General features: G+C 54.1%; 3 protein-coding genes across 6 annotated transcripts in view; 2 read left to right on the top strand and 1 right to left on the bottom strand.

Moving 5' to 3' along the window:
• Positions 1 to 11,939, top strand: part of Plekhg5 (pleckstrin homology and RhoGEF domain containing G5) — a 28,966-nt gene extending 17,027 nt beyond the window's left edge. Inside the window, exons 6-22 of one of the 2 annotated variants that reach the window (XM_032893990.1) lie at positions 308 to 399; positions 632 to 768; positions 1,047 to 1,195; positions 2,658 to 2,864; positions 2,951 to 3,139; positions 3,372 to 3,467; positions 4,073 to 4,123; positions 4,315 to 4,464; positions 4,739 to 4,849; positions 4,942 to 5,091; positions 5,164 to 5,301; positions 5,419 to 5,538; positions 9,362 to 9,494; positions 9,577 to 9,692; positions 9,805 to 9,989; positions 10,691 to 11,166; positions 11,385 to 11,939. In XM_032893990.1, the coding sequence (XP_032749881.1) occupies positions 308 to 399; positions 632 to 768; positions 1,047 to 1,195; positions 2,658 to 2,864; positions 2,951 to 3,139; positions 3,372 to 3,467; positions 4,073 to 4,123; positions 4,315 to 4,464; positions 4,739 to 4,849; positions 4,942 to 5,091; positions 5,164 to 5,301; positions 5,419 to 5,538; positions 9,362 to 9,494; positions 9,577 to 9,692; positions 9,805 to 9,989; positions 10,691 to 11,166; positions 11,385 to 11,440 (2,556 nt within the window). In that variant the 3' untranslated portion in view covers positions 11,441 to 11,939. Of the gene's footprint in view, positions 1 to 307; positions 400 to 631; positions 769 to 1,046; positions 1,196 to 2,657; positions 2,865 to 2,950; positions 3,140 to 3,371; positions 3,468 to 4,072; positions 4,124 to 4,314; positions 4,465 to 4,738; positions 4,850 to 4,941; positions 5,092 to 5,163; positions 5,302 to 5,418; positions 5,539 to 9,361; positions 9,495 to 9,576; positions 9,693 to 9,804; positions 9,990 to 10,690 lie in introns of both variants that reach the window. The other variant, XM_032893984.1, reaches the window with a different exon arrangement.
• Positions 11,940 to 12,298: 359 nt separating this feature from the next.
• On the top strand, positions 12,299 to 17,474 carry Tnfrsf25 (TNF receptor superfamily member 25). The gene is made up of 9 exons (XM_032894005.1): positions 12,299 to 13,658; positions 13,871 to 14,005; positions 14,329 to 14,481; positions 14,575 to 14,629; positions 15,237 to 15,292; positions 15,392 to 15,490; positions 15,694 to 15,731; positions 16,210 to 16,393; positions 16,873 to 17,474. Exons 1-9 carry the CDS (start codon positions 13,445 to 13,447, stop codon positions 17,199 to 17,201), a joined length of 1,263 nt encoding a protein of 420 aa, XP_032749896.1. The 5' UTR covers positions 12,299 to 13,444; the 3' UTR covers positions 17,202 to 17,474.
• A 224-nt stretch (positions 17,475 to 17,698) lies between these two features.
• Positions 17,699 to 18,864, bottom strand: part of Espn (espin) — a 33,035-nt gene continuing 31,869 nt past the window's right edge. For all 3 annotated transcript variants that reach the window (XM_032893953.1, XM_032893961.1, XM_032893971.1), the window contains one exon: positions 17,699 to 18,629. In XM_032893953.1, coding sequence (XP_032749844.1) covers positions 18,485 to 18,629 — 145 coding nt within the window. In that variant the 3' untranslated portion in view covers positions 17,699 to 18,484. The remainder of the gene's footprint in view (positions 18,630 to 18,864) is intronic.

Genomic DNA, 18,864 nt, shown 5'->3' with positions numbered 1-18,864 from the left:
AAGGAACCAGGAGGGCTGATGGCCCTGTCTCTTCCAGGCCTTTTCCTCTCCTGAGGCTAGTCTCCCCGCTCTGAACGCTAGGGGATGGGGTCTGGAGTGAGCATGGCCCTCCCTTGCCTCCCTACCCTTCATCTCAGAGCTGCCAACCTGGCCCAGGTCTGGAGGTGGGCAGGAGCTTCTCAGGCAGGTAGAACATCAGGAACCTCTCTAGGAGTATGGCTGGGGAGATCTCTGGCCTTCCCTCCCCGTTGAGATTTTCATCTGGATGGTGACGGTTGGAGGAGCTAACAGCCCAGTGTCCTCTCAGGACCCAAGCAAGGAGTGCTTCACCTTGAAATTTGACCTGAACGTGGACATTGAAACAGAAATCGTGCCGGCCATGAAGAAGAAGTCACTGGGGTAGGGCTTGAGGAGGAGGTGGGGAGGGAAGATACGGCTCCTTTGTCGGGGTTTCCAGTCTCTGCAGGGTGTGTGTGTGTGTGTGTGTGTGTGTGTGTGTGTGTGTGTGTGTGTGTGTGTGTCTGTGTGTGTGCTGCTTTTCTTTGTAATTGGGGTGTCAGCTGAAGCGGTGTCTCGTTGGGCTGGGGAGCCGTATGATTGTCCTCCTAAAACATTCCTTCCTGGGGTACAGGGAGGTGTTGCTGCCTGTGTTTGAGAGGAAGGGCATAGCATTGGGCAAAGTGGACATCTACCTGGATCAGTCCAACACACCCCTGTCCCTCACCTTCGAGGCCTACAGGTTTGGGGGACACTACCTGCGGGTCAAAGGTGAGCAGAGCCACAGGCCCCCGTGTCTGGGTGGGATGGTTGGGGCCTCCTGGATACGGAGCCCTTCCTGGGCTCGGGTTCCTATTGGCCATGATTCCGAGCAGGCTCATTAGCATACAGGTGTCTCTCCTGGGCATTTGTCCTGGTGCTGGCAGGGTGGGGCTCCCAGGGAGGGTTACTGGGCCTAGCCTGAATCCTCAGGGAAGAGAGGACGAGGGCCCTATGTCTCCCATACGTGAGCACTGAGGACTTCTTGTCGTCCCAAAATGCCACCCCAGCCAAGCCGGGGGACGAGAGCAAGGTGGAGCAGGGAGTGAAGGATTCCAAGTCCCTCAGTTTGCCAGCCCTGAGGCCCAGTGGGGCTGGGACCCCTGTGTTGGAACGTGTGGACCCTCAGAGCCGTCGAGAGAGCAGTCTGGACATCTTGGTGAGCAGGAGGGAGAGCTTGTGGAGTGTGGGTAGGGTGGGTAGGGCCGGAAACCTCCTCAAGGAAGACCCATCCTGGTTCCTACCCTACCTCGCTTCTGCAGGGTTGTGGCCGTGAGGACCTCAGTTTCTCCCTGTGTAACTCTAAGGTGATAGGATTTGTCTAGGGCCCAGGGAATCAACACATGGAGTGTGTTTGTCTGTGGGACAGGAAATGAGCACATTTGTGTGGGGGAGTGAGAATGTCTCACCTCCAGAAGGGAATGTTTCATGGATCTTGTCTCTTCTTCCTTTTTTTTTTTTTTTTTTTTTTTTTTTTTTTTTTTTTTTTTTTTTCGAGCTGGGGACCGAACCCAGGGGCCTTTTTTTTGAGCTAAATTTTTTTTTTTTTTCTTTTTTTTTTTTGTTTTGTTTTTTGTGACAAGGTCATACCATGTAACCTTGGCTGTCTTTGAGAGGTGGCCTGGTCTCAAAGCCCTGGCTCTGCCTCCTGAGAGCTAAGACTAAAGGTGTACCCCACCCACCTGGGGTTTGGGGTTATTTTTTTGTTTGTTTTTGTTTTTTTGAAGGGGATGGTGAAGGCAGGATTTTTTTTTGTTGTTGTTGTTGTTTTGTTTTTTGTTTTTGTTTTTTTTTTGTTTCTTGTTTGTTTTGTTTGTATAACCTTGGCTGTCCTGAAACTTGCTCTGTAGATCAGGCTAGCCTTGAACTCAGGTGTGCACCTGGCCACCTGGGTCTTCTTTTTCTTTTCCTCTTTCGGTTTTGGGCGTTTAATTTTTTTAAAAAAAGATTTATTTATTATATATAAGTACACTGTTGCTCTCTTCAGACACACCAGAAGAAGGCATCAGATCTCATTACAGATGATTGTGAGCCACCATTGTGGTTGCTGGGAATTGAACTCAGGTCCTCTGGAAGAGCAGTCAGTGCTCTTAACCACTGAGCCATCTCTCCAGCCCAGGCATTTAATTTTTTAAAAAGATTTTAATGTGTATGAGTGCTTCTCCTGCAAGTGTATATGTGTACCTGTATGTGCAATGCCCTTGGGGGCTATAACAGAGCATCAGATCTGTAGCAGTTGGGTTACTGTAGGCAGTTGTGAGTTCTCACATAGGTGATGGGAACCAGACCCTGGTCCAGTGCTTAGTGCTCTTAACCACTGAGCCCCAGTGGGACCTTTTGAAGCTCTGACTGTCGGTGCCACAGAGTGGTGTGTGTGTGAGTGAGAGAGAGACACACAGAGAGATATTCTTCCAATTCCTGCCTGTAGTCAGGTGGTCTGGGGCAGTAGTCCAGGTAGGTTGGACCTGTGTCAACATCTGAGTCTCCGGGGAGGTGGTAGCCTAGGACAAGGATACAGAGACCCTTTTGCCTGCTTGGTTGATCTGGGGCCCTTGAAACCCTGGTGTGGAGCTGTCAGGCCGGTGGGAACTGCACCTGACCGTTCCTCCCTCCCTGGTCAGGCTCCTGGCCGCCGCCGTAAGAACATGTCTGAGTTCCTGGGGGATACCAGCATCCCTGGGCAGGAGTCCCCCGCACCTTCCAGCTGTTCTCTGCCCGTTGGCAGTAGCATTGGCAGCAGCGGCAGCAGCGAGAGCTGGAAGAACCGGGCGGCCAGTCGCTTCAGTGGTTTCTTCAGCTCCAGCCCCAGCACCGGTGCCTTTGGTCGGGTATGTAGCCCCGTGGGTTCGGTCTGAGCAGAGCAGCCAGCTAACCCAGACCCTGACCCTGGCCCCTGTCCTGGGTCTCCTCACAGGAGGTAGATAAGATGGAGCAGCTGGAAAGCAAGCTACATGCCTACAGTCTCTTTGGGCTACCCCGGATGCCCAGGAGGCTGCGCTTTGACCATGACTCCTGGGAGGAAGAGGAAGACGATGATGATGAGGAAGATCATTCAGGCTTGAGGCTGGAGGACAGCTGGAGGGAGCTCATTGACGGCCATGAGGTCGGTGTAACTAGGAAAACGCCCCGCTTGGCTGGTTTAGCGGTAGAGGATCTGTTAAGCAGCAGATGTCTTAACAGTCACAGCCCACATGCTCGGGATGGTGGCCTTCCCCTCCAGATCTCCGTGTTCCTATCAAGATGATGAGGAGGCTGCATGCCGGGTTGCACACCCTCCCTGACTGTCTTCACACACCCGAGGCTGCTGGCTAACCTGGTACCCTCCCTCCCTCTAGAAGCTGACCCGTCGGCAGTGCCACCAGCAGGAGGCGGTGTGGGAGCTCCTGCACACAGAAGTCTCCTACATCCGGAAACTCCGTGTGATCACTAACGTGAGTGTGGGACCCCCCGACCCATGTTGCTTCTCACATGCGTGTACAGGCCGACTGCGTGTGCGTGAGCCCTCGCTAAGCTGGGCTCTCCTGGCTGGGTTTGAAAACAGGCAAGTTAGTCAGGGCGAAGAGGGGATTCCTTCGAGTGCCTGGGAGGGGACTTCCCGCTTGTTGGTGAAGCCGGTTTAACCTAGATGAGGTCTCAGTTGTTCAAAGGCTGCTTCTGAACTCCTGCTCTGTGTCGGGTTCCCAGGGTTGGCCACCCTGGGCGGGACAGAATGGATAGCACTTAGGGCGGTAAGCTGGGAAGAGTAGTATGGCTTCCTGAACAGAGACTGAACCAGGGCAGAAGTGACCCAGAGCATTCCATGTGTGCTGGGAAGACATTCTCCCCAGCTCTTCTGATAGGACAAGTCAGGGTGACCCCCTCCCTCAGTTGGGCCATGGGTGAGTTGGAGTTTCCGGGTGTAGAGGTCCAAACACCCTCTTCATCTCTGGGTGCTTATGGGCCTTTCCTGGAAGGGGTAGCTAAGAGTCTGGGTAGGACTTCGGGGCCGGGACACCACCCCTACACGACCCTGCTGCAGTGTCCCCTCCCCCCACAGCTGTTCCTGTGTTGTCTTCTTAACCTGCAAGAGTCGGGGCTCCTGTGTGAGGTGCGACCTGGCCTGGGGCGGCGGCGGGGGAGGTACTAGGAAAGAGGCGGGGCCTAGCCGGGGGCGGGAGAGGGGCGGGTACTAAGTACCTGGTCTGGGGCAGTGGCGGGGGAGGTACGGAACTTGGGCGGGGCTAACCCTGAGGAGTGGGTGGGCCGGGGTGGAGCCAACCCACACTAATGTTTGCCCAGGTGGAGGCTGAACGCTTGTTCAGCAACATCCCTGAGCTCGCCCGGCTGCACCGCGGCCTGTGGAGCAGCGTGATGGTGCCGGTGCTGGAGAAAGCGCGGCGGACGCGGGCGCTGCTGCAGCCCGGCGACTTTCTCAAAGGCTTCAAGATGGTAATGGGCAAGGACACGGGAAAACTCCCAGGGCTGGATCCTGCCTGCCCATCTAGTTCCCACTGACCTTAACCCCAGGTTACCTCTGTGGCCAAGAGAGGAAGTAGTAGGTGTTGATGACCTGGGTTTGAGTCCTTGCCACCTAGCTCTGGGGGTGACTCTCTCTGAGTCTTAGAACCCTCTCCTGGAAAGGCTTCCTTGCTGGGGTGGTATGGGAAGCCCCTGGACACCTGGGATCCGGAGGTAACAGGTGCCGTTGTTCGCCTTGAGCCAGTTCGGCTCACTCTTCAAGCCGTACATCCGATACTGTATGGAGGAGGAAGGCTGCATGGAGTACATGCGCAGCTTGCTGCGGGACAATGATCTGTTCCGCGCGTACGTCACGGTGAGGGCCTGGGTGCAGGACCTTGGGCGCAACTGGATAGGGCGGGTCCTGTGTGGGCGAGGTTAGAACTGAGCTCCGCCCCCTTCCCATAGTGGGCGGAGAAACACCAACAGTGCCAGCGGCTGAAGCTGAGCGACATGCTGGCCAAGCCCCACCAGCGGCTCACCAAATACCCACTGCTGCTCAAGTCCGTGCTGAGGAAGACGGATGAGCCCCGCACCAAGGAAGCCATCATCACCATGGTAACCTGAGTGTGAGCAGAATGTCCCGGGTTCCATCTCTCCCAGATCCTAAACCCCATCACCTATCCTCAGATCAGCTCTGTAGAACGCTTCATACACCACGTGAACACGTGCATGCGGCAGCGGCAGGAGCGGCAGCGCCTGGCGGGGGTGGTGAGCCGCATTGATGCCTACGAAGTGGTGGAGGGCAGCAATGATGAGGTGGATAAGGTAAGCCGGCAGGAGCCCCTGGTGTCCTGAGAGCACCGGCTTGTCAGAGGGGGATGCTGCTGCAGATCTTCCCCTTCGCACCTGACCCCTCTGACTTTTTGTCTCACGTATATAAAGTTCCTGAAGGAATTTCTACATCTGGACCTGACAGCACCCATGCCTGGCACCTCCCCTGAAGAGACGCGACAGCTGCTGCTGGAAGGGAGCCTGAGGATGAAGGAGGGGAAAGATAGCAAGGTGACCCCAGGATACCCACCCTACAGCTTTTGTCCCACTTGCTCTTTGTAGGTTTTCTGTCCTTCCTGAGGCTCTCCCGGGCGGCCGCGGGTCAGTGGTTTATAACTGTCTAGCTAGTTACATGGTAACTGCCCTAGTTTGCTTTCCATTGATATGGTCAAAAGCCATTTGGGTAGGAAAGAATTTCCTTGGCTTTCCTGAGGAGAGCCAGAGCAGGATCCCAGAAGCAGGAACTGAAGCAGAGGCCGTGGTGGGATGTTTCTTACTGGGTTGCTCGGCCCGCTTTCTTACACAACCCAGGGCCAGCTACCCAGAGATGGCCCTGCCTACCGTAGGCTGGGCCCTCCCACATCAACCATTAGTCAGGAAAATGCCCCAAAGATTGGTCTACAGACTAATTTGATAGATGTGTTTGTCTCCATGATGGGCCCCTCTTTCCTAGCTTGTCTCAAATCGACAAAGAAACTAGCCAGCATGGTGACCTAAGAACAGGGGACAGATGCCATAGGACGAATGCCCTCCTAAAGTTTACAAAGTATGGGCTGGAGAGAGATGGCTCAGTGGTTAGGACCACCGACTGCTCTTCCAGAGGTCCTGAGTTAATTCCCGGCAACCACATGGTGGCTCACAACCATCTGTAATGGGATCTGATGCTCTCTTCAGGTGTGTCTGAAGACAGATACAGTGTGCTCACATACATAAAATAAGTCTTTTTTAAAAAAGCTTACAAAGTACAGTAGCAGGGTCACAGCTCTTGAAGGTGACAGGGAGTAACATATTCTGCAAAGCCAAGAGCTCCCCAGAACCTTGCTATTGAGAATCTCACTGTTTCCTCGGTAAGTAAATGCTTGCAAATCCCGGTTTAAACATCACCTTCCTTTTTAATTTCTTTTTCTTAAAGGTTTATTTATATATTTTATGTATATGAGTACACTGTCATTATCTTCAGACACACCAGAAGAGGGCATCAGATCTCATTACAGATGGGTGTGAGCCACCATGTGGTTGCTGGGAATTGAACTCAGGACCTCTGGAAGAGCTCAGTGCTCTTAACCGCTGAGCCTTCTCTCCAGTCCTATTTCTGATTTTTAAAAAAGATTTACTTCTTTATGTATGTTTTATGTTTATGAACACTCTACCTGCATGTACACCTTCATGCCAGAAGAGGGCATTGGATCCCATTACAGATGGTTGTGAGCCAACAGGAGGTTGCTGGGAATTGAACTCAGGAGCCAGTGCTCAGCTGAGCCATCTCTCCAGCCCCTCCCCTTCTCTCTCTCTCTCTCTCTTTTTTTTTTTTTCCCCCCGGAGCTGGGGACCGAACCCAGGGCCTTTCGCTTGTTAGGCAAGCGCTCTACCCCTGAGCTAAATCCCCAGCCCCTCCCCTTCTCTCTTTATGGTGGATTGAGTCCAGGTCCTCAGGATTGCTAAACAAACCCTGTAATGTGGTGGCACGCTCCTAGGGTGTTTTTTTCTCTTTTCCATTAAACAATGGAATATTTAATGTTTAATAATTTATTATATATGATTATGTATAATCATAAATTAATACTATTTAATAAAACTTTTTTGCAATAGGGTCTCATGACCCTCAGAATCACAGTATAGTTGAAGCTGGCTTTGAATTCATTTTGTTGTTTTGCAACAAGGTTTCACTATGTAACCTCCACTGGCCTGGAACTCCCTATGCAATCCAGGCTGGTCTCACTTACAGAGATCAGCCGTTCTCTGCTTCCCAAGTGCTGGGATTAAAAGTGTGAACCACCATGCCCTGCTTGGGCTCCTTTCTCTGCCTCTCAAGTGCTTAGACTAAAGGTACAGGACACCATGCCTGAATACTTACTGTTTTGTTTTTCCCTGAGGCAAGGTTTCTTTGGGTAGCCCTGGCTATCTGGGAATTCTCTCTGTAGACCAGGCTAGCCTTGAACCCAAAACTAGGCCTGCTTCTGCCTTCCAGAATTAAAGGTATGCACCACCACTGGCCAGATCACTTACTGTTTTGTTTTTTTTTTTTTAAAGATTTATTTATTTATTATATATAAGTACACTGTAGCTGTCTTCAGATAAACCAGAAGAGGGCATCGGATCTCTTTACAGATGGTTGTGAGCCACCATTTGGTTGCTGGGAATTGAACTCATGACCTCTGGAAGAGCAGTCGGGTGCTCTTAACCGCTGAGCCATCTCTCCAGCCCTTTTTTTATTTTTGAGTTAAATCATAAGTATGCATATCCTTTCTCGCTCCTTTGTTTCTTTCTCAGACAAGGCCTTCATTAAAAAAAATATCGTCTTTTAATTTTGAGGCTCAAAGCTGGAGAGATGGCTCAGTGGGTAAGAGCACTCGCTGTTCTTCTGAAGAAGCCCCAGAGTTCAATTCCCAGCCTCCCCAGAGCCTTCTGGATTTGTAAATCAAAGCGCGCTGGCTTACTGTTGATAGGCCTTAACTGGCTCAGTGCTTGGGCACTTCTTTTTTTTTTTTTTTGGTTCTTTTTTTCGGAGCTGGGGACCGAACCCAGGGCCTTGCGCTTCCTAGGCAAGCGCTGTACCACTGAGCCAAATCCCCAACCCCAGTGCTTGGGCACTTCTAAATTTCCCCACAGCCAACAAACTTTCCGCTCTGGCATTCCTGACTTAACACCTCCTAAATCTGTATCTTATCTCTGCTGCCCAGGCTTCTTCTGGGCAGACGCCCATCTTTGCTTCTGGGCAGCTTTTCCAGGGGCTGCTTTCCTTCTTGTACCTACATTTTGACTGTTACCGCCTCCTGTTCCTTCCTGTGTGGTCTGTCCTACCCATCTCGTGGTGTCCTATACCCTTTCATGGCGAACCCTCTCTTCCGTTCTCCTGCCTGGGAACCTAAAGGCCCGCCTCTTTCATCTGCTATTCTATTGGTTCTTTATTGATCAATCAAAAACCAGGAGAGATGGCTCAGAGGTTAAGAGCACTGACTCCTCTTCCAGAGGTCCTGAGTTCAATTCCCAGCAACCACACGGTGGCTCACAATCATCTGTAATGGGATCTGCTGCCCTCTTCTGGAGTGTCAGAAGACAGCAACAATGTACTCACATATATGAAATCAATATTTACCAAAAAACAAAAACAGTTGGGGACAGGGACCTTAATTGTTTGGACATACAGATTCCTGATTTTGGGGGCTGGATTAAGACAAAGACCAATCCTAACACCCCATGGCACTTCACAACTGTTTAATGCTGTCTTCTGATGTACAAAGTACCCACATATGTGATTAAGAAAATATACTTCGGGGTTGGAGATTTAGCTCAGTGGTAGAGCGCTTGCCTAGGAAGCGCAAGGCCCTGGGTTCGGTCCCCAGCTCTGAAAAAAAGAGCCAAAAAAAAAGAAAAGAAAAGAAAATATACTTCATTAAAAGACGAGTTTTATGAAAGTCCTTTTATGATAGGAAAGTGTTTGACAAAAACTGAGCTCCCAGAGGCCACTGGGCTCAGTGGCATGTGCCATCAAACTGTTGCTTGGTCCCTGTGTCCCCACAAATACATATATACAACCAAAAAGCATCTGCCTGCTGACATGCAGGGGCTGGAGAGATTGCTCAGTCATTACAGGCACTGCCTGGGTTCAGTTCCACAGTTAGACGGTAACTCTTAGCTCCATGGCACTGGACATGCACATGAAACACATCCATTCAGGCAAACACCCACACTAATAAAAACAAAGGCCAAACTGCTTTTAAGCAAATAAGTAAAATGCAAGTAGATCTTTAAAACAAAACAGCAAAGGTTTGCACCTAACCCCAAGAGCCTCCTGTGGGTGACTCTGACTCCGGCTTCCCCACCACCACCACAGATGGACGTGTACTGCTTCCTGTTCACTGATCTACTCTTGGTGACCAAGGCCGTGAAGAAAGCGGAGAGGACGAAGGTCATCAGACCACCGCTCCTGGTGGACAAGATCGTGTGCCGGGAGCTTCGGGACCCTGGTACGGAATTCTGCCCCTCTGCTCCGGGTTATGGGGCCGCCATGGGCAGGGGCCAATACTAACTCAGCCTTTCGGTGACCAGGTTCCTTCCTCCTCATCTACCTGAATGAATTCCACAGTGCTGTGGGGGCCTACACGTTCCAGGCCAGCAGCCAGGCCTTGTGCCGGAGCTGGGTGGACACTCTTTACAATGCACAGGTGAGAGGAGGGTGAGCCATGGGGCAGCCGGGCTCTGTTGCACACGGCTCAGAGAGGGCAGCCGGGCTCTGCTGCACACGGCTCAGACTCTGCGTGCCCACTCAATCTGCAGAACCAGCTACAACAGCTGCGCGCACAGCTGCTCTGTTCACAGGAGCATCCGGGCAGCCAGCACCTCCAAAGCCTGGAAGAGGAGGAAGATGAGCAGGAAGAGGAGGGCGAAGAAAGCGGTACCTCAGCTGCCAGCTCCCCCACCATCCTTCGAAAGAGCAGCAACAGCCTGGACTCTGAGCACTGGTACGTGTTCCCAAGGCTGCATGGTGAGCTTGGGCCTCGGGCCTATAACCCCCGGGACTTGAGAGCTGAGGCAGGAAGGTTACCTCAAGTTTATGTCAGGCTTAGCAACAAAATAACAACTTGTGTCACCAAAGGAAAAGAAAATGGATGGCAGGGGCCGTGTGAAGGAGGACCACAGAGAGGAGGTGGGGGCAGTGATTGGGATGTAAAGTTAATAAATAGATAAATTGGGGGCGGGGGGGAGAAAGACAAACAGACTTATAATCTACCCAGCAAACCAAGGTACATGACTCAATCCCATTCCAAAACTTGAGAGGTGGAGGCAGAAGGATTGCCAAAAGTTTGAAGCCTGCTTGATCTCTGTAGTGAGCTCCAGGACTGCATTACCCAGACCAGGTCACACACAAAATAAAAGCATTCAGCAGGGACCATGGGGACAAGTCCCCTAGTGGGGTCATCTGGCTCAGCACACAGATATGCTCTCTGAATGGTATGAACCCAGTGGGAGTCGGGATAGCTCTGTCTCCTGCTAGGATCCTGGCACTGAGGGCAGTTTTCAACACACTCCATTCCACGTGGCTGCCTGGAGACTGCAGGTGTCACCCGGGTCAGGACAGGATACTGATGTATGGCTATGCAGACTGCAAGTCTGAGCTGCTAGGGCTCCGGCTGCTTTATTAACTCCCTTCTGTCCCCCACAGTGCCTCAGATGGCTCCACTGAGACCCTGGCCATGGTCGTGGTAGAGCCCGGGGAGACACTGTCTTCCCCCGAGTTTGACCGCGGTCCCTTCAGCTCCCAGTCGGACGAGGCCTCTCTCAGTAACACTACTTCATCCATCACTCCCACCAGTGAGCTGCTACCCCTGGGCCCCGTGGACGGCCGCTCCTGCTCCATGGACTCTGCCTATGGCACCCTGTCCCCCACTTCCCTTCAAGACTTTGCGGCTCCACACCCTGTGGTTGAGCCAGTACCCGTGCCTCAGACCCCCTCACCCCAACCCTCACCCCGCCTCCGCCGCCGCACTCCGGTTCAGCTGCTCCCTCGCCTGCCCCACCTGCTCAAGTCCAAATCCGAGGCTAGCCTCCTACAGTTACTGTCAGGAACCACTACCAGCGTCTCGCCCCCGGCTCCCAGTCGCAGCCTCTCAGAACTGTGCCTGATCACTATGGCCCCTGGGGTTAGGACTCAGAGCTCCCTTCAGGAAGGTGGGCCTGGCTGGAATTGTCCAGGGGCGTGTGGCCCCTGCCAGGGCCCTCCGTTGTCAGAGTCTGAGAACAGACCCAGCCACATGGCTAGGGGACCAGCAGATTCTGCCAGAAGGAAGTGCAGAGAGATGCCTTGTGGGACTGTGCCCAGGGTGCAGCCTGAGCCTTCCCCAGGGATCTCTGCTCAACACAGGAAGCTGACCCTGGCCCAGCTCTACCGTATCAGGACCACCCTACTGCTTAACTCCACGCTTACTGCCTCGTGAGTGGCCCAGCTAGGGGAGGGACAGATGGCTCTGATGGCACAGATAGCACTAAGTCTTGGTAATGGGGTAGTGACAGCCATGCCTTCAAGTATCGGCCTTTGTCAGTTGAATGGGGAAAAACTTTAGACTAACATAGTACCAGGCGCGGCTACCTCTAGTAGGCCGTAGTTGGAGGGGAGAGGGGACCATGGAAGAGGGTGGGTTAGCTAGAACCATTTTACGATTGCCACCAGCCAAGGATGGACTTTTCTCCCCACCCCTTGCAGGGAGGTGTGAGCAGGAGACCCCTAAGGGTGCCACTGATTAAGGGACAGCAGAGAGCGCTGCCTTCTGGGGATACGGCACCTGCTTCACTGCTGCCTCGGAGTGTGTGGAGACCAAGGAGACCACCCCCCCAAGGGCACCACTGTCTGAGGACATCAGAGAGCCCACCTCCCGGAGGTCACAGCACCCGTTTTGCTGCTCCGTGTGTGTGTGCACGCGCGTGTGCCAGAGCGCCAGGCAGGATGGTTTCCGGATCACCTCAAGGCCGATTTGCACTTTGCTGGACTGGATGGAATGGAGAAGGGCCCTGTAGAGCTCCAGGCCTTGGCTACAATGTTCCACCCCCTTGTCCAGGCAGCCCCTTGTCCTCTGCTCTTGATGTCGCCGGCCCTGATCCTCTGGGCTGGGCTCCAAGGCTGGGCTCTCACCGTCACCTTGGTTTGGACTCATGAAATGAGTCCGTATCCCTCCTGGTCATGCTGGCCTCTGAGGCTGGGGCTGGGCTCTGTCAAGCTGCGTATTTATTGACTTTGGCTCTTCTATAAAGACTTGTATATACTCCCCTGGAAAGAGTCCTGTGGTTCTGGAACCTCCTTTGTTCCCTGCTTGGGCTGGGCTGGAGGGCTGTGTGTCTCGCCAGCTGTAAAGGGGCCCCTGTGGAAGATAACAGGCCAACATCCCAAGACCACCCTTGTTTCCTGCCACAGCAGAGAGGCTGCTAGTCATTGGAGCCTCTGGGAAATAACTTCTGGACCCTGTCCTTGCTGAATCTTCTAGACTCCAGAATCTAGAGGGCATTCCTTAGAACTCAAGGTTCTGTCCATCTCAGCGCCCATACCCAGCTATTCTGGAAGACGTATGTGTCCTACCTAGGTTGCCCCACCCTGTCCCAAGTACTTGAGGCCCGGATAAGAGTTGCTTGCTCTGGACTCTCCAGCAGTGGTTCTCAGGACTGGAGCTAGACCCAGGGTAGAATCAGGACGCAGCTTTGTGGTCTTAGTCAAAGCTTGTGTCAACTTCTAGTACGCAGTGTGCATGCACCACACCAGCGGAGAGGGTCTCCGTCTGGTAGAGGGGCATATTCCCACAGCTTCGGAAAAGTAGCAGACCCCACCCTGGCCATCCCCTGAGGGAAGCTGTTCTGGAAGGCGCGGGCGGGCAGGCAGGCTGGCTCTAGTCTAGGAACACAGGGGCTGGGCTAGTGGGGAAGCCCCGGGCTACACAACGAGAGCAGCGCTCGCAGGGCCCAGGCGGTACAGACCGCAATGGAGCAACGGCCGCGGGGCTGCGTGGTGGAGGTGAGTGGGGTCGCAGGAGGCCAGAAAACAGTCCAGAACCCGACCTGCAGCCCTGGAGCTAAGCCTCGAAGGGAGGGTCTAGGGGAGCTTCTCAACGCCGCCGAGTTCCCTGCGGGCCGGGTTGCCTTCACCAACGACCTAGTTAGAGGCTCGGGCGCGCCCTTCCGCTGAGAGGAAGCACAGGCTCCCGGGGAAAGGGGTCTGGGGGCCTCCACCTCTCAGAAGGCATGGCTGGGGGCAGGGTAGCCGAGTCTTGCTGGGTAGAAAGGAAATGGGCAAAGGGGGGAAGGGAGGCCTCCTCTGTTGTTCATAAGCTGGTTTTGTAGACAGGGAGAGGGAAGCTATTCCCACTCCCCTAACCCTGTTCCGCCCAGGAGCCCGAGAAGTGAGTTTACTCGGGCAAATGATAGGGCTTCAGGAATGGAGGAGGTGCCTAGGAGGGAAAGGTCGCCTCCTGGGGCAGCCACACCTGGGTCAGCTGCACGTGTTCTCCAGCCTCTATTCCTACCATCGCTGCTGCTGCTGCTACTGCTGCTTGGTGGCCATGGCCAGGGCCGTACGCCTGGCAGGTGTGACTGTGCCAGTGAGTCACAGAAGAGGTATGGCCAGCTTTGTTGCAGGGGCTGCCCAAAGGGTAAGTGTCTGGAAGGGTAAAAGGCAGGGAAAAGGAGGGTAACCCGAGAGAGGGTCAGGTAGGGTGAGACAGGCTAGGGATGGGGTCCAGGGAGGTTGGGTGGCAACGGGCGGATGAGAAGAGCCAGAGATAGGGAGGGAGAGAGAAAAAGCAAAGTATAGGCACACAGGTTCCGGGAGCCGTTGACTCTAAGCCTTGCCTGTGTCCCACAGGACACTACATGAAGGCCCCCTGCACAGAACCCTGTGGCGACTCCTCATGCCTTCCCTGTCCTCCGGGCACCTTCTTGGCCAGAGACAGCCACTTTAAGACTGACTGTACCCGCTGCCAAGTCTGTGATGAAGAGGGTAAGGGGGTGGCTGCCCAGGACTCAGGGGACAGGCTTTCGAGGACAGTCCATGGCTTGTTGTCCTGGGTGAGAGAGGATGGAACACAGGTTCCATCCACCACCACATATCGTGCCTTTTGCCTTTCCCCTGTGTCCTTCCTGTCTCCACGTGGCCTTAGCCTCTGGTCAGTCATGAGCAGCCTACTTCTTCTACCTGTGGGGTTAGCCAGTGCCGCTCTCCCAGGGAGGTCGTCCCCTGCTTCTATGTGGTGGTCAGTGGCTCTGACACCACATCCGTGTTCCTACGTCCGTGTTCCCACATTCCTGCACCCCCTCTCACAGCCCTTCAGGTGACCCTGGAGAATTGCTCCGCAGAGTCGGACACTCACTGTGGCTGCCAGTCAGGCTGGTGTGTTGACTGCTCCACCGAGCCGTGTGGGAAAAGCTCACCTTTCTCATGTGCCCCCTGCTCAAGCTACGAGCCTACAACATACCGTGAGTACTCTACTCTGGGCTGTCTGCCTCCGAGGCCTTTTCTTTCAACTCCGTTCTCTCCCGTCCTGACACAAGCCATCTCTTGGTCTGCAGGGCCCTGCCCGCCTGGCTTCTACATACACGGCAATGGCTGCGCGTCCTGCCCCACGTAACTTACTGGCTGTGCTGGGCCCGAGGGAGGGGAGGCTGGGAGCAGGGTGGAGACTTGGGGAATAGTTATTGCAGGTTTAGAGGTAGGAAGAGATGTGGGTGGGGCAGCTTGGCTCCGCCGTGGAAGGGGCGCTTCCGGGCAAGCAGAAATGGTGAAGGGTTGTGCGTATACATTAAAGGGAAATATATATTCGCTTTCGCCCGGAATCTTCCTTATCCCTTCCCCTCCCATATTTGGGGGTAGATTTACGGTTTATTTGCTTACGCAGATAGGGCTTTGAAACTTCGGCTAAGGCTGGATTTGCTGCTAGCACTTGGCAAGCTGAGGGATTTCAGGTTTACCCTCTGGATGTGGCTGGCACTAGGATGTTCTTCCCAGGGCTTCAGTAAGGGGAAAGGTTACCCAAGCCCTTGAGTACCTGCTGCTTCCCAGACACTGACTCCAGGTGCGAGGGCCACCACCCAGGAACTGAAGAGGGATTAGTGATGGTTATTTTTTCAGCAACACTTAGAGAATGTTTGGGGGCAGGGTAGAAGTCCACCCCTTGCAAGATGGGGTGTGGGGCAGTGCCGGGAGCCTTCAGCCCCGCCTTACTCCTTTGCAGGAGCTTCAGCAGCGTTTGCCCTAAGGCTTGCACTGCTGTCTGTGGCTGGAAGCAGAGTAGGTGAAAACACTGGGGCTTCTGGTGGGAAGGCTGGGGAGGGCCAGTGTGGGGCAGGGTGGCCGCCAGCCTGCTCTCACCAGCTACTGTTTTGTCAGTGTTCTGGGTCCAGGTGCTTCTAGGGGCCTCGTTCCTTCTTGGGACTGTCCTGATCTTTGCATACTGTCGGTGGCAGCCTTGTAAGCCTGTGGTCACTGGTAAGTCCATGCATGTAGTATACATACATGTACTATATGCACGCATTAAAAAAAAGCCTGGGGTAAGGATGGGTGCTCTAGGGCCCCGGTAACTTGATGCAGAAGGGGAGACTGAGGGAAGGAGTGTGAGGGGAAGAAGAATCCAAGAGGTGCTGGACTAGCCCTTGCCTAGGTGCTGACCGGGCCCTCTCTGTCTCTATTAGCAGACATAGCTGGGACGGAGACCCTGGCCTCACCACAGGTAATTATCACAGTCCTGCGAAGAATTCTGGCTCACAGAACGAGGAGAGTTAACATGTGCTAGCTTGATTGCTAGCACAGGTTAGACCCTAACAGACAAGTATGCTAAGGGCTATCAGTGGAAAGGACCATCTCCAGCACCTGCTCTCAAGTGACCGTCTCTGGGAGTCAGACAAGTACCCCAGGCCTAACATTCAGAGGGATGAACACCTCCAAAGGGTTGGGAGATAGACTTCCAGGCAAACACAGAAGTAGCCTTCTGCTGGGCCACAGGGGTGTGTGTGTGTGTGTGTGTGTGTGTGTGTGTGTGTGTGTGTGTGTGTGTATGTGTATGCGTGCGTGCGTGTGCGTGCGTGCGCTACAGAGCCTATGGGAGGTGATTCTGCTGACTGAGTCAGGGGATGTCCACCTGAAGCCAGAGACCAGCAAAGAGGCCTCTCTAGATACACATGACTGACTTGGCCCCTCTCACCTTCCAGACTACCCATTTCTCAGCATCAGACAGCGCCCACACCCTCCTGCCACCCCCAGGCAGTACTGGGAAAGTCTGCACCACTGTCCAGTTGGTAGGCAACAACTGGACCCCCGGTTTATCCCAGACTGAGGAGGTGGTCTGCAGGCAGGCCTCACAACCCTGGGATCAGCTGCCAAACAGAACTCTTGGTAAGAGAGCAAAATGGCTTAGGCTTCCCCCTGTCGTCCCAAGTCCAAGGTGGGATACTTGTTTCACGGTCGACTTCCTGTCCTCAAGAGTGGTGGCTGTCCTGCCTAAAGAGGTCTATTAGGGGGCTGGAGAGATGGCTTAGTGGTTAAGAGCACTGACTGCTCTTCTAGAGGTCCTGAGTTCAATTCCCAGCAACCATATGGTGGCTCACAACCATCTGTAATGGGATCCGATACCCTCTTCTGGTGTGTGTGAAGACAGCTATAGTGTACTTATATGTGATAAATAAATCTTTTTTTTTTTTTGGTTCTTTTTTTTCGGAGCTGGGGATCGAACCCAGGGCCTTGTGCTTCCTAAGCAAGCGCTCTACCACTGAGCTAAATCCCCAACCCCAATAAATAAATCTTAAAAAAAAAAAAAAAGAGGTCTATTAGGTCCTCTGTTGAAAAGTATCCTCACATCTCTGACCCCACCTCAGGCCCTCCTCTGGTACCTCCGCTCTCGCCAGCGCCCCCTGCAGGTTCTCCGGCTGCTGTGCTCCAGCCTGGCCCGCAACTCTACGACGTAATGGATGCGGTCCCAGCCAGAAGGTGGAAGGAGTTTGTGCGCACGCTGGGGCTGCGGGAGGCAGAAATTGAGGCTGTGGAGGTGGAGATCTGCCGCTTCCGAGACCAGCAGTATGAGATGCTCAAGCGCTGGCGGCAGCAGCAGCCTGCAGGCTTGGGTGCCATCTATGCGGCCCTGGAGCGCATGGGGCTGGAAGGCTGTGCTGAGGACCTGCGCAGCCGCCTGCAGCGCGGCCCGTGATGTGAGGTCCATCAGCCACTTTGACACTCGCGTGACCCTTGAAGGAGCCTTAAGTATTGTTACTTATGCGTGTAGACATTTTATGTCACTTACTAACCCCCTGCCGTGGTCCTGCGTAGCAGGGCTGGCTGTGTCTCACCCCTGCTTACCTGCAGGGAACTCCAGCTAAGGGAAGAGTCATGGAGAAATACCAGAAGGGGCCAAGTGATTGGTTTGCTCAGCTGTTAATTAGCCCGAGTTTGAACTTGGTATTAAATTTCGTCAAAAAAGCAACTGCTGGTGTTTCAGTGGGAGTTAAGGGTGTTAAGTGGAGCTCTGGTTCTGTTTCCCCAGGCTTTGAGTGGGCTGGGGGTTCTGACGACTCGGGAACTGAGGTACAGTGGAAACCAGTGTCTTCCTGGGCTCACACAGCTGCTCTTCCCGTGTCTGCCACTACGCAGCAGCCTCAGAAGGAGAAAGTCAGTAGGACGGCGAGTGAGAGTGAATGAGAGGCACAGTTGGCGGATAGAGGTTTAATGGGGGAAGGAAGGGGGTGGGGGATAGGGTGAGGAGCAGGTACAATTGCGGGATCCCTGGCCCTCCACTTACACCATTGGGGGCAGTGAAAGGGTCCAGGGAGCTAAGGGCCTGACTGGGAACTTGGAAGGCGTAATTGGGGCGGGGGGAGGGGGTGGTACGTGTAAAGGTGGGGCCCCTCAGGAGCGACAGCTCCGCCCCTACAGGCAAGTTTCATCCTTTCTGGTAAACAAATGACTGAGAGGAAACCCTCACAGGGGATAAGAAACGCAGCAACTTTGGCCAGCACAGATCTGGGTCGTGGAGGGAGGAAAACCCCTTCCCCGAGCTCGGGGTCTGCCTCCACCCAGGATGCGCCAGCAATGTGGGTTCCGGGCTGCGGGGGAGGGGGCTGCAGCAGGGCGTGCGCCCTGCAGGAAAAGTCACCACCCACGAGGCTGGGGCGAGCTCCGGCTGGGTCGGTGAACATGCAAATATATGTAAGTGAGCATGCAAATGAGCATCTTTTTTCTTTCTCTTTTTTTCTTTTTGCGTCAGCAGCCTGGGCACTTTTTTCCAGGCGACAGCAGGGGTTCGCGAGAGCACTCCAGCAGCAGGGTTGGGGGTGTGGGGACAGGGAGGGATAGGGAAGATTCCGGCAGGCACGGAAGGGAAGGGCTCAAGGCTCCCATCCTTCCGCACCAACCTGACAGGATGGGGCGGGGGCTGGGGGCTGCTCCCCATCTCTCAGAGCTCGTGAGGCTACACGCAAGAGGCTGAGACTCCCATTACTTAGGGATCTCCCCCTTCTTCAAGATGACCTGTCGCTGCCAGGGCGCGAGCTTGGCCTCGTCGTATCCTAGTGTCCGCAGCTTCTCCGACTGTTCTTTCGCCCTCTGGATTTCCTCCAGCTTCTGCCGCTCCTCCTCTTTTCTGTTTATGGGTGGCAAAACTCAGCGATGCCTGGGGCCAGATACTGGGACAGGCCAGACACCCGGATGGCAATGGCAGGGAGGGAGGGAGCTAACGAGGACAGGGGCCTACACTGCCTAGGAACCAGGGTTTTCATGCCGCCATATTGGAGTTAGAGGGATACTCAGAAGAAAGAAAATTGGAGTCTGAAATTGGATTATTATTTTGTAGAGGAATGTTACTGGAAAGAGATGCT

Source organism: Rattus rattus, chromosome 1 (genome assembly GCF_011064425.1).
Source record: "Rattus rattus isolate New Zealand chromosome 1, Rrattus_CSIRO_v1, whole genome shotgun sequence".
Taxonomy (NCBI): domain Eukaryota; kingdom Metazoa; phylum Chordata; class Mammalia; order Rodentia; family Muridae; genus Rattus; species Rattus rattus.
This window is presented reverse-complemented; position numbering and strand designations above follow the sequence as displayed.